Raw genomic sequence first — 14886 nt, 5'->3', positions numbered from 1 at the left:
TGTTTTTCTTTAATTGTTTAACATTTCTTACCGATATAACATGTTACTTTTATTATTCTACCCTTAGTTTATTTATTTTGTATTTACATTGTGTCATAGGTCAAATTTATTTGTTCAGTGTATGTTCAATGGTGTTAATATGTCCTTTGATTGAGTTAAGCTATTTCAGTTGATATTTTATAGTGTGTCTTTCTATGTTGTGATGTTACACTATTGTTTCAGAAAAAGGGTGAAGGTTTGGTACCATTAAAACGTTTAAACCCGCTGCATTTGTTTGCACCTGTCCTAAGTCAGGAATCTGATGTTCAGTAGTTGTCGTTTGTTGATGTGGTTCATAAGTGTTTCTCGTTTCTCGTTTTTTATATAGATTAGGCCGTTGGTTTTCCCGTTTGAATGGTTTTACACTAGTAATTTTTTGGGGCCCTTTATAGCTTACTTTTCGGTGTGAGCCAAGGCTCCGTGTTGAAGACCGTACTGTGACCTATAATGGTTTACTTTTATAAATTTTGACTTGGATGGAGAGTTGTCTCATTGGCACTCATACCACATCTTCTTATATCTATGAATGGGAATCTTTGATGCATTTTTTTTCTGAGTGGGGTATGGAAAAGATTATATTACAATTGGTTCAGATGGTAGCAGATGGCATAATTTATCATTCAAAATGTTAATTTTTCAACAATTTTATGGATTGAACACACCTAGATGAACAAAATTAAGCTGTGTAAGGGAAACTCCTACATCAAATTATTATGGATGGAGTTTCCAAAGTTTTTTTTTGGCTTTACCAAGCCACTTTTAGCTGCTTAAGCACCATGTTCTTTATAAAAATCTTAAATATATGACAGTATCAAACATGAATAGTAGAGTAAATACAGATTCATTGGAGCATCTAGTTTTGGTAAATTCTGACAAATTTCCCCTGACAATATGTTAATTGTCAAAATTGTGTCAACAAGGCTATGCTAATATTTACATATTCTTAAGGTGTCTATTTTGAAGGAAAAAATTGATTCATAAATCTGATAGAATTTTTCATTATCTGTGAATTTACAGGACCAAATAGCCCAAAATGTACCTTTTCCTTCATTGTATCAAAATAAATTAATAAGAATTTAATGAAACACTGATAAATTATAGTATATCGTATAACTGTGCATATTTAGACATTTTGGTACATATTATCACATATAAGAGTAAAAGATTACCAAAATTCTAGAAATCTCAATGACAATCTTAAAACTTATATAAAAGTTAACAAATATTTACTAGAAATTTTGTTCTCTGATTTATAAATAAATTTATGCTGTTAAATCAAAGAATTGTATGAAATAATGAAGAATTCCAACAGTATGACTGTATGCCTGATTCTTCAACAGAGAACTTTCATTACTTTAATAATTAATATACCACATATATCGGGAAAACTTCAGCTTGGTTTACAATCTTAATTAATATTCATTTAAATAATAGGATGAAAAAATTTGAGAAAAGGCAATGCATAATGTTTGAAGGACAGGCATTTCAATTAAGTAGCATATCATAGGTACAGATGTTTGAGTCCCTCCTAGACTATAAACTGGAGTATTTGATGTTACTCAGTGTCCTTTAGTCTGAAAATAATATTAAAGTTGGTTATTCTCCCAACTAAATCTTGTAAATTTCAGAACAATATTTAATAACTTTAAAGAAGTGGTTTGCTCTGATTTTGATGATCTCAAATAAATAAAAATGTAATACAATTTCAATTACACTCATTAAACACAGGTAAAAAAAAATCATTTTGACTTTTTGCTGTTTATGAGTTATGTCTCTTTGATTATTTGAAAGAAAGTTCAAATTAAGGTTTCTGTTTATAAGTCTTACTTAATTACTTTAAATCCTGAAATTTTAACACACTGTTATAATCTTCTGAACACTGGTTGAGTTAAATTTTTGACCACAAATAACATTTCTGTCATTCCTAACTCGTATATAGTCCCAAATTTAAATGGAACAAGCATGACTTAAACAGTGTGGAAAACTGATTATATGAGTGAAAAAACATTAGATATGATTAATATTTCTCTAAAATTAGATATGATGTAATATAGTGTATATCTATTTTCAAATTATAATCAAATATAATAAATAGTTCCATATATTTTTTCTTTCATTTGTCACAAACTAATATAGATTTGTAACTTATCTATAAAATGTCAACAACTTTTATCTACACAATGTAATGTATTGAAGTATATACATTAATAAAAATAGATTATTATCTAATTAAAGGATTTCTCTTCATAATTTTTTTTTATATATATAGCATTCAGAAAATTAGTTTATACTAAATAACAAACAAACCTGCCAAAAAATTCTTCAAATAATTTAACAAAGAATGTCTTTTAAAAAATGAGTTATCTCCCTTCGTACAGAAATATGGTTTAACATAGTACTCTAACATTAGATATGGTCCAGAGTTATGGTCCATAACTCTGGACTAAATCATCAGACCAGAACAAAATTCAAACTTGATCTATAACTTGTCATGATAAAACTATATACCAAATATCAAATCAATATCTTCAAGAACAAAGAAAAAAAGTGTGGAAAGCTGATTTGCCGGACTGACGGACAGACAGACAGACAGACAGACAGATGGAGTGCAAACCTAAAGTCCCCTTCTTGGACTAAATCATCAGACCAGAACAAAATTCAAACTTGATCTATAACTTGTCATGATAAAACTATATACCAAATATCAAATAAATATCTTCAAGAACGAAGAATAAAAGTGTGGAAAGCTGATTTGCCGGACTGACAGACAGACAGACAGACAGACAGACGGAGTGCAACCCTAAAGTCCCCTTCGACTTTGTCGGTAGGGGACTAAAAAGCTGGAGTCTTGTGGTAGGCTATATTTTAGGTTAAAATTGGAAAAAGCTAGTCAAAAACTTTTTTGTTTTGCCTGAACAGATACATGTACTTCAGGCTTTCAACACAATGAAAACAAAAGATTGATGGGCCAAACAATGAATAAGGTTTTGGAAGGTAAAAAAAAAGAGGTACTGTTATAATGCATAACCATATGGAACATGTTTATAAAATGTACCAAAATATTCATTACCCAAATGAAATAAAGAATTGGTCACTTCACAAAAAACATAGGTGGATCTCAGGGAGCCTGGGTCCCTAATGACCAAAAAAATATGGATTTTTTTCAGTACATTTTTCTTATTTACAACTGCTGGGCTTAACCTTTATTTTCATTGGAGACCCACTCTTATTTAAAGTTCTGGAACTGACACTCATTAGTAAGTTGTCTCTCCTCCTACTGATTCCTTTATAATAATAATAATCAGGTAGAATAGATCATCACTATTTATTAATATGGAAGTTATCAACAAACAATGAAATTGATAATAACTTGATTGTTTATCTAATGATCTGTAGTAATGTAATAGTTCTCTCCCCTTTGTTGAGATGTCTAAATTAGCTGCTTGTTTTGATGACTAAACCTTCACAATTGATACGTTTATTCACCATTTTGGTATTTTGAATAGTTTTTCATACTTAGATGCAGTGCCAGGAATTCTCTCTCACATTGTTTGCATCTTGTAGAAAATACATTGCATATCAACAATGTATTTGATTGACTGGGTGTGAGTTTGTTTACATGTGATGTAGAGATAAAGATATTTACTCTGGTCGTAATACAAGTTATCTTGACAAAAAATAAACTGTTGTTATGTTTCTGTGAGTCATAAAAATGTCCACAATACAGAGGTTAATGTTCTTTAGAAAAGACTGCCATTTGAACCCCCCTGGTTGAAAGAACTAGCACAGGTAAGGGGTTCGAATAAAAATTTTGCCAATCTCTAAAACCAAATGTTAAAAACAGTTATCCATCTACTATCAAAGACTCCAGCAAGTGTCAATGCATGTGGAAAAAGATATTTTATTTATAGAAGGTCATGCCACAGTCTCTGACTGTTCTGTTAAATTAGGGTTGTTTAATCTCCTACACAGCTACTTAAAGCTCTTAGTATTACAGGTCTCTGTCTGTATTGAATGACTGAATTGATCACAATAGCAGCTGTTATCAGATATTAATTGCTGTTTGTGGTAAAACTTTTAAAGTTTACCATAAACTATTTGTATTTCTGTTTAAAGCGAATTGTCATTTACAAAAAAAAATTCCAAAACCTGTTATTGCACTGTAAGAAGGAAGAATATAAGAATACTCATGTCTATCAAAAGAGAATTGAAAATTAATCTTTCCTTTCATATTTCAAAACCATATATTCTAGCTGATTATTATTGTAAGTCAAGTAAGAAGAGGTTTTGAGAAAAATTATATAAAAAACTAAAACAATAGGGATATAAAGCAAAATTACCTAATAAATCCCCAACATTTATCTGGCTTGACAATTATAAAAGTTATATCCATACACCAGCTGATCAGGTTGAAATGAGAGAGACAGATTTAAGATAGGTTGGAATTCTAATATTGCTGACTTGCTGCTGTCTTCCTGTAGGAGTTGCCAGATAAAACATTTTACCATCTGATCAGTTTGGTTGAATGGTACAAACTGTAATTGAGTAAAACATGTATCTGATTACAAGGACTGAGGACAGTAATGTCATAGTAACACATTTGACATTTTAACAGAGCCATTAATGTTACAGAAAAGTGAAAGTTTGAAAGTTTACTGCCTTCATGAATTTTTTTTTCTCAAAATACAGTGAAGCATTTCAAATGTTTTTTAAAGATGTATTTTCTGAACATGCTATTCAAAGGGAAACAACTTAATTTCAGTGTGTGGGTTAGTTAAGAATAGTGTCAAGCATTAAGAAATTAAGATGAAAACTTATTTGTGTATAAAAAGGAGCATAAAAATTCCTTTCTAACAATAAACTAAACATTTTGCTCTTTGAATTTTTAGCTCATCTTGCAAAAAAGGCCATGTGATCTGTTTTTGTAAACTTTTATATTTTCATCTTTTTGTCTAAAACCACTTACCACTTATGATGTGAACTATATGAATTTACACCAAATGAGGGGTTTAACCCGAATTTCAAGGTTCACTTAACATAGAAGTTTAGTGCAAACCAAGCATGGTGTCCTATTCTTGTTTTTCATGATAACCAGAATGCAGTACTTTCAGATTTGCTACATGTTTATTCTACAGTCATTATCATTTATACAGGTGAGACATTCTTTGTGTCTACTTTATTTCCCCGTGCAACGCGTTGCAGGGGACATAGAAATAAAGGGCGTCCGTCTGTGCATCCATCCATCGAAAATTAGTACTAATCATTTATTTTTAAAAGAGTTATGCCCCTTGGAAACATTATATTGAAAATTGCATCATAAGCGCTCATTGTACAATTCTTGCCAGATTTTTATGAAACTTATATCATAGGTTTATCTTAGCAATGTCTTGGACAAGTTCGAAAATCAGTGCCCATCATTATTTTTAAAAGAGTTATGGCCCTTGGAAATATTAATTATATCGAAAATTGCATCTTTAGCGCTTTCATGTGTTCAATTCTTGCCAGGTTTTTATGAAATTATATAACCTTTATAAATGGAAAAATTGCAAAATTTTTAGTTTCCGTTCTCTAACTTACGTTTGCCTCAACCAAATGTTATGAAACTTATACACAATGCTTATTACCACAAAACACAGATCAAGTTTGAAATTTGGTGGCATCACTTTAACTGTTCTAGAGTTATGCCCCTTTATAAATGGAAAAATTGCAAAATTTTTATTTTCTTCTAAATATCAAGTTATTTTTAAAATTGGAGTTATCTTCCTTTGTCCATGATTATAGTTGAATCAACTACAATCAATGCTTTATACAATGCAATGTTTAATTTTGACTTCCACTGATAAAACACAGATCAAGTTGAATTTGGGTAGTGTCACTTTAACCATTATTGAGTTATGCCCCTTTTTAATCAAAAGATTGCAAAATTTTTAGTTTCCATTCTGTAACTTAAGTTTGCCCCAACCAAACATTATGAAACCTATACACAATATTCATTACCACAAAACTAGGATCAAGTACAAATTTTTTGTTTCCGTTTTCTAACTTTAGTTTGCCTCAACCAAATGTTATGAAACTTATACACAATGCTTATTACTACATAATACAGATTAAGTACGAAATTTGGTGGCGACACTTTTATTGAACAAATATTGTGTAAGGTTTATTCTGACAAAGAGAAGCTGGACTTTAAAGTTTTATGTTAAAGTCATATGAATCAAGTTTCTTGTTATTGTTATGTTTTGGAAATTATTGAACCAATGTATGCATATATACTAAACAAAGTTTTGTGCTAAACAATGTTCTCTATGCACAATTTTTACACACCAGAAATTTGGTGGCGACACTTTTATTGAACAAATATTGTATAAGGTTTATTCTGACAAAGAGAAGCTGGACTTTAAAGTTTTATGTTAAAGTCATATGAATCAAGTTTCTTGTTATTGTTATGTTTTGGAAATTATTGAACCAATGTATGCATATATACTAAACAAAGTTTTGTGCTAAACAATGTTCTCTATGCACAATTTTTACACACCAGTCGCAGACGTATGATAATATATTAATGTCTGTCTGTCTGTCTGTCAACACTTCATACTTAACTCAAATTTGATGAACCAATTTTCATGTAATTTTCACACAACATCAGGATTGAAGGAAGAAATCTTTTTAAAAGTTTTGGCTTTGTCTTTCCAGAGTTATGGGACTTTAACCATTTGAATAAATGCAATTTTTTACATATAGCTCACTAACTGCAGTATACCTGGATTGATTTCCTCTTAACTTTACATTATTGTTGGGTTTGATAATAGGAACCCTCCTTTTGATTTTTTTTAACTTTCTGGTTTGTCATTCCAGATGATCGAATCTCTGGACTTTAATTGTCAGATTAAAATAAATTTTTTACATGTTGTACCATAACTTGAGTTTGCTTGGATTTATTGATCGGAAACTTTACACAATTGGAATTGGTGAATATAAAACACTGTTTTATTTTGAAAAGTTCCATTGCCATTCCAGAGTAATTGGACTTTGACTGCCAGATAAATAAAAGGCATTAAAAAAGTTGATCAAATTAATACAAACTTAACGCTGTTGTTGGGAGGAGTTAATGTAGACTCATATTAAATTTTGATATTGAACATGTTCTACTTTGTCATTCCCAATTTATGGGACTTTTGAAGTATCATATGACTTAAAATCATTTATATTTTTCAGAATCTGCATGGCATTAGTTTCAACAACAAAAATTTAACTTTTAATATATTTTTTTTGGGTATATTCAACCAGCTGGGTTTTTTCTTTCAGACACTGTATGGGATTGACTCCAACAAAGAGAAGTCTGTCACTAGCTGATGATGTCACTGCAACATCATTCTGTAGGTTAGTAAAATTACTCAGGGAAATCATGCTACAAAATTTGCTTGAACATATTTTTCAAGGACCAAGAACAATAAGAGATTGTTTGTAAGAAAATTTGTTTTATTTGCAAAAATGAATGCACACAATAATTTCTAAATTTACAGAAACCAAATGTAAAAAAACTCAAGCAGTATGATATATTGGTTATTGATGTGAAAGGAAAAACTCATTCATTTGAAAGACAACAGAAACCACTGGACCACACAAGCTCCTGGCTTTTGACAGACACATTTAGAATGTGGTGGACCATGTTAATCTACCTTACCTACTTGGGACAATGGTATACTCCGAAAAAAACCTTAAAAAACAATGCACAGGATAATAAAAAAAGATGACACACTATTTTGAAAGCAGGGTCAATTGTGCTTGTTACTGCAGGAAGATATCAATCAGTATATTTCTGAACAGATTTGATTTAAATATATCGTAAACAGTTTAAGTAAACTATAATATTGAGCATACAAAATTCCAGCAAGATGTAGAACCAGAAGTGTTCAAAAAAAGAAAAGCATAACATATTGGGCTTTTTCTCAGTAATTTATGATGTTCATAACTATTAAAAAAAATCATTTAGAATGATATCATAAATTTTAAAAAATCATACTTATTTAAAATTTTATCACATATGAAGAGACTAATGTGAAAACTGGAGGAATTTCATAAAAAGTGGTATTTAACAGTTGAGAGAGAGAGAGAATTTGAAAGTAGAAAATAAGTTAGAAACAGAAATATAGATTAATAAAAGTCAAGTTTAGTGAATAATTATTGAATAACTAATCGAATAATTCAAATATAGAAATATATTTAATGGGTGACAGGACAACACTTTCATTCATGAATGTGCGTAGCACATTAGTTAATTATCAGTGTTGTTTGTTCACAAGTTGAATATTTTTCAATATTTCAATTCTTGGATTAGTTATTCTTCTTCTTTCATTGACCATGGGAATAAAGTAAAAAGTATGAGGAACTATATTTTTCTACGCATTCTCAATTCATTTTGATGCAACATGATCAACAATGTCTTGACAACAACCATCGTTCTATGACATCAGAGGAGTGAAATTATCGGATTTATTTCATATGTGAAATTATTAGTTTTTATTGAACTGTGAAATCACAGTATTTCATTGCAACCAATGTAATAATTACATTTTATACTGATCATTGAGTACATTTATATTTTATGCAGTTAAATGATAAAATGAAGATGTAAATTAAAGATAAACCATTGTATTTTTTCAGGCGACGTCTTCCTGTTGTTATGGTTAGAAATCACATGTCAGAAAACTTGAAGACTGCAACAACATTCATAGAACAAGGACGTATCTTTTTTTATCAGGAGTTATGTGTAAAATCGACAGAACTTTAGTTACTAGACAACATTTAAAGTTGCATAAAGTTAGATTTAATGAAATCATATCATGAAAACTCTATGTAAATGTAAATATATAAATATGGTAGTTTATCAAAGTATTGTGCAGCAAAGCAGGTGAGGTGGATGTCTGTGTCAACTGTTTTATTTCAAAACATATTTCACTTTAATGCTTCAAGTTATTTTCTGAAAATAAGGTTACATGTTTTTCCTTTTTAAGAATAATGACCTGTTCTATCAGTACAAAAACAATATTGCAGTAATATTATTTATACATATTTCCACTGCCTTTGAGTAAAGTTTAATTTAAATAGAAATTTCATTAGATTTCACAGACAATCTTTAAATGCCAAAATTATACCTTTTCGTTAAATCTGTGATAGTTGTGAAGGTATACTGAAAAAGTAGAAGCCACCAAAAGGACAATAAAAAATCATAGGTCAAAGAAAACTGACAATACTGTGGCCAAAATACGACAAAAGGACAAAACAAAACACTACATAGAAAACTAATGACTGAGCAACACAAACTCCACCAATAGCTGGGGAAATCTCTGGTACTTCAAAAGGATAAGCAGATACTGCTCCACATGAGGCACCTGTCAAGTTGCTCATTTGAATTTTTTATTTTGTCTGTTTGTTGATTTTATTGTCGAGCCTGCGACTTTTGTCGCAGAAAGCTCGACATAGGGATAGTGATCCGGCGCGGCGTTAGCTAACTTCTTAAAAGCTTTATATTTTAGAAGGTGGAAGGTCTGGATGCTTCATACTTTGTATATGGATGCCTCATGTTACGAAGTTTCCGTCAGTTACATGTCCAATGTCCTTGACCTCATTTTCATGGTTCAGTAACTACTTGAAAAAAAAGTTCAGATTTTTTGTAATGTTAGATTCTCTCTTATTATAAGTAATAGGATAACTATATTTGGTATGTGCGTACCTTGCAAGGTCCTCATGCCCGTCAGACAGTTTTCACTTGACCTCAACCTCATTTCATGGATCAGTGAACAAGGTTAAGTTTTGGTGGTCAAGTCCATATCTCAGACACTATAAGCAATAGGTCTTGTATATTCGGTGTATGGAAGGACTGTAAGGTGTACATGTCCAACTGGCAGGTGTCATCTGACCTTGACCTCATTTTCATGGTTCAGTGGTTATAGTTAAGTTTTTGTGTTTTGGTCTGTTTTTCTTATACTGTATGCCATAGGTCTACTTTATTTGGTGTATGGAATGATTGTAAGGTGTACATGTCTAGCGGGCAAGTGTCATCTGACCTTGACCTCATTTTCATGGTTCAGTGGTCAAAGTTAAGTTTTTGAGTTTTGGTCTTTTTTTCTAATACTATATGCAATAGTTCAACTATATTTGGTATGTGCGTACCTTGCAAGGTCCTCATGCCCGTCAGACAGTTTTCACTTGACCTCGACCTCATTTTATGGATCAGTGAACAAGGTTAAGTTTTGGTGGTCAAGTCCATATCTCAGATACTATAAGCAATAGGTCTTGTATATTCGCTGTATGGAAGGACTGTAAGGTGTACATGTCCAACTGGCAGGTGTCATCTGACCTTGACCTCATTTTCATGGTTCAGTGGTTATAGTTAAGTTTTTGTGTTTTGGTCTGTTTTTCTTATACTGTATGCCATAGGTCTACTATATTTGGTGTATGGATGATTGTAAGGTGTACATGTCTAGCGGGCAGGTGTCATCTGACCATGACCTCATTTTCATGGTTCATTGCTCAGTGTTAAGTTTTTGTGTTTTGGTCTGTTTTTCTTAAACTATAAGCAATAGGTCAACTATATTTGTTGTATGGAAGAATTGTTAGCTGTACATGCCTGCCTAGCATGGTTCATCTGACCTTGACCTCATTTTCATGGTTCATTGGTCAATGTTTAGTTTACTTGGTTAATGTTAAGTTTATGTGACAGTTGTAATAAAGCTTTATATTTAGGACTATCAACATAATATCAATGATTAGTAAAGAAGGCGAGACATTTCAGCGTGTGCACTCTTGTTTAAATTGGTGGAAATTTTTTACTTGATCTACCTTGACATGAAATTCAGATGTTAGAGTTGGACCAGAAGTTGTTACAGATCCAGCATATCTTGTCACAAGGTAAATGATATATTAACCCTGCATATTTCATGGATAATTAGTATTTATATCATTTTTACAACCCCTCCTCCTGAAAAATTGGGAGAAGAGCATTTCTGGATGATTAATTGTTTGCTTTGGAAAATAACTTATTAAATAAATGGCTTTGAGGCAAAGACTTTATTATACTTGCTTTGGAATATCATTGCACAATTTCTGCCTACATTAATTCAGTTCAATTTCTTTTTTCATTGTAGCAGCAACTGTAACTATTCCAGAATTGTGTCTTGAATTTGGTCAGAATGGTTATGATATTGATAATTTGTTATGACCTAAGCCCCAATTTTAAATATTATTTCATTTTGTACAAAATTTCTAGGTTGGAGGGAACGACAAATTCCTGAAAAATTGGTATCTCATGAACAATAATACTTTAACAGTAGTTATAGGCATAATAGTGTTTGCTGGTATCTTTTTATGCCCCACCTAGGGGCATTATGTTTATCGGTCTGTGCTTCCGTTCGTCCGTCTGTCCCGCTTCAGGTTAAAAGTTTTTGGTCAAGGTAGTTTTTGATGAAGTTGAAGTCCAATCAACTTCAAACTTAGTACACATGTTCCCTATGATATGATCTTTCTAATTTTAATGCCAAATTAGAGTTTTGACCCCAAATTTCACGGTCCACTGAACATAGAAAATGATAGTGCGAGTGGGGCATCTGTGTACTATGGACACATTCTTGTTTTTACCTATAATTCATTCTCACATGACTGTTTTATTCATTTTATATTACAGAAACATGGAAGATTTTATAACCTGGACAGACACCTCAGCAATCAGAAAACAAGTTTTAGAATATAATGAACTGGTAAGATTTATGGCATTTCTTCCATTTCAAATGCAGATTTTTATTTTATCCAAAATTTTATTTGATAAAACAGATTTTAAATATTTTAGTAAAATTTGTCTTCAAACACTAACAGCAATATCAGATTTATTGTGAAATGTAATGCCCATTTTACAATTTTTTGTTCAATGAAGGCTGTGCTGAAATTGAAAAATAATGAATAAATGGCTTAATTCTACATTTTTTTGCCATTTATGTTCACTGGCTCAAAATCTGTTTCCCATGGGGGAAAGGAGTTATTTATTCAATGTGCACATTCCCAAACAGTTATTATTTACTTTAGTCTTTAAACTTCCAATTTGAATTTTCTCTTGGTCAGTTTGTGATTGATTTATCTCCCTTTAAACACAGACTTCATCAGTAAGTGAAATGTTACAGTGGCCCTTAAAAGTTAGTTGTTTTTGGAAAGATTGGAACTATTGTTCCAAGTCTTTCCTAAGGCACCGGCCTCCCTAACAAGTAGATGTACAGGTTAACTACTAAATCTACGAAATGTATACACACTGAAATATAGTTCCCTATAATTATCATGTCTGTGTACATATGCACATATGATCTGTGAAAAATTTGATGTGGTTATATTTTTGGAGCAGTTCATTCAAGTATGTATGTCTTTAAGGTTTGTCAATGTGCAGGCTATTTTTGTCATTTTGATTGGGTAAGAGTAATGATACAATACCAGTATCATGGCAGTATGATTGACAACTGTCATGATCACCAAACAATCAGAGATAATGTGGGGCTTAATTACAATGCCAATCATATTGATAACATCAATAATCAACCTCAGTCTTACCCCAGTACATAATTAAACAGACCCTTCATTATACATCTCAATACACAAATACTTTTATACATCATAATTGAATACACAAATGTATATATTAGATGTTTGGTATATAGAAATGATAGATTTATTCATTGCCTATTACTTTTGATCTACACTACATAAAGTGATTCGGTAAATTATGTCTGAAAGATAAATGATTAATTAAGGATTAACAAGATTTTTTCTTTCAAAGAAAAGACAAATTATGACATCTAAATATAAAAAAGGTGTTCAAGTAAGGCCTATTTTTTACTTGATAAATCTGTGCAATAATCATCTGTAATTAAAAAATAATTTAGGTTAGTACACTTATCAGTGATTGGCTTGGAACAGTCAGTAAAATTTTTAAGATCTTAACCTGAGAAAACCAATATTTTTTTTAAAGTTTATTTCACATCAAATGTCTGTTAACAATATTAGTCATTTGAATACAAGAAGTGTATTTTTGTAATTAAGAATGAATCCCAATTTCAATAAGATTAAAGTTTTTTAATATGTTTATGTTGAAACAGTAGGTCCGAGTACACAGTTATTTCGTAGTGCATTTCTTTTAGACAATAAATGAAAATTAAAATAAACCCACCTGCGCTTTCTCAATAATATTTTTAGAGTGTGTTGTACTACTTTTGGGACAAATTATATCAAAATTATAGAAAACTTCATCGGCTCTAACTCAAAATATGGACAATTTCATGTTAAGGGGGTCTTCAAATCTTTTGACAGCTTCCGAAGTGCTAATTTTTAACATTTTTCAGCTGGACCAAATCACTACTTTACTTTAAAATTCATGACCCAATTTTTTTTACAGTGTCATTTCACCCCCCTACTTACTATTTGAGTCATAAAACATGGAGAAATAAATTTGGAAGGGGTATAAAAAAAATCGACAAGTAACACACTGTCCACACTAGGGACTATATTCGTGGACAACGAAAATCAAAGGACGATAACTGTGTACCCGGACCAGTATATTTTCAATGCTCTTTTCTGGAAGAAATTAAATTGTAAATTTAATTAAAATATATTCTACAACTTTTAATCTTCAATGTCATACAATCATGATAATTGTTTTCAAAATCAATGTATTAATGTTCTTTTTTGTCCACACCATACCTAAATATTATTTGAAATTATTCAAACTATTCTTCCAATCTTTCCATGAGTGATTTCCATCACTTTGATTACAATTCTTATCAATCTCTATAAACTATGCTTAATTGTTCCTTACAGCTCAAATAACACTGGTACTGTTAACCAGCTTATTTTGTGGATACTTTTTTCCTACATTTAGCTTTTTCCAATGGACTATTTTTATGAGTTTCTGGTTATTTTTATTACTTGTGAAAGTCCCCAAAATAAATTGCTTTTAAGAAATTAATTGGTTAGCATTATCTCATTATACTGAATCAACTAGTCTGATACTGTTATTCACAATTATTTTATAATCTTTCAGAGCTCATACTGCAATCATTCCAAACTTCGACACATTTTAGTTGAAAAATTATTATAGTATATATAATTATCAATCTTTATATTTGTAGAGAGATGACTTTGATCTGATGAGTTGATGGAATAATTAATGTGGTACATGATGACATTGTGAAGGGAAAGGAAATCATGCTGGATATGATACATACAAGATGAATCCTATAACAAAGTACGAGCTACAAGATAGTGCTGGGCACTTTTATAAGCTCTCTGAGAACATTGGAAAAATAAATAAATTACTTGATACCAGTATTCATAGAAATTATTAGTATTTGCCAGTTTCTTATGAAAATGTGCATTGAAAGAAGATGTGTGGTGTGTCACCGGTCTTCTCCAAATAATATCAGCAGTAATGCTTAAGTTCATGGTTCGTTATTGGAAACACTAAAAATCACTCAGATCAAAAATTAAAATGACAGGGATATAAGGTCATACACTATTGAAAATCAGCAGAAGTTTGTTCTGTATAATCTGTGAAAGTTTTGTTCAATACTGCCTTATAAAAATAAGATGTGGTATAATTACCAATGAGACAACTCTCCACCAGAGACCAATGGACATAAAAGTTAACGACTAGTTGTTTTCAATGAGTTGAGTTTAACAAACTGATACAAGCAGAAATGGCATAGTAAATGTTTTAGTATAGGAAACATTGATAAACAGCTGTGCCAAGAAAGCATGATACACCCTTATTATACATATTGAAATTGTTGTAAGAATAAAATGGGATATTTC

At 31.0% G+C, this 14886-nt stretch overlaps 1 protein-coding gene across 1 annotated transcript in view; it reads left to right on the top strand.

The window, feature by feature from the left end:
- LOC127728263 (U3 small nucleolar ribonucleoprotein protein IMP3-like) overlaps positions 1-14403 on the top strand; it is a 44451-nt gene extending 30048 nt beyond the window's left edge. The window contains exons 3-7 of the mRNA XM_052235549.1: positions 7345-7419; positions 8704-8783; positions 10899-10950; positions 11723-11795; positions 14205-14403. Coding sequence (XP_052091509.1) covers positions 7345-7419; positions 8704-8783; positions 10899-10950; positions 11723-11795; positions 14205-14231 — 307 coding nt within the window. The 3' untranslated portion in view covers positions 14232-14403. The remainder of the gene's footprint in view (positions 1-7344; positions 7420-8703; positions 8784-10898; positions 10951-11722; positions 11796-14204) is intronic.
- The last annotated feature ends 483 nt before the right edge of the window (positions 14404-14886 follow it).

Source organism: Mytilus californianus, unplaced genomic scaffold, assembly GCF_021869535.1.
Source record: "Mytilus californianus isolate M0D057914Y unplaced genomic scaffold, xbMytCali1.0.p SCAF_2, whole genome shotgun sequence".
NCBI lineage: Eukaryota > Metazoa > Mollusca > Bivalvia > Mytilida > Mytilidae > Mytilus > Mytilus californianus.
Note: the sequence above shows the minus strand (reverse complement) of the source record. Positions and strands in the feature narration are given on the sequence as shown.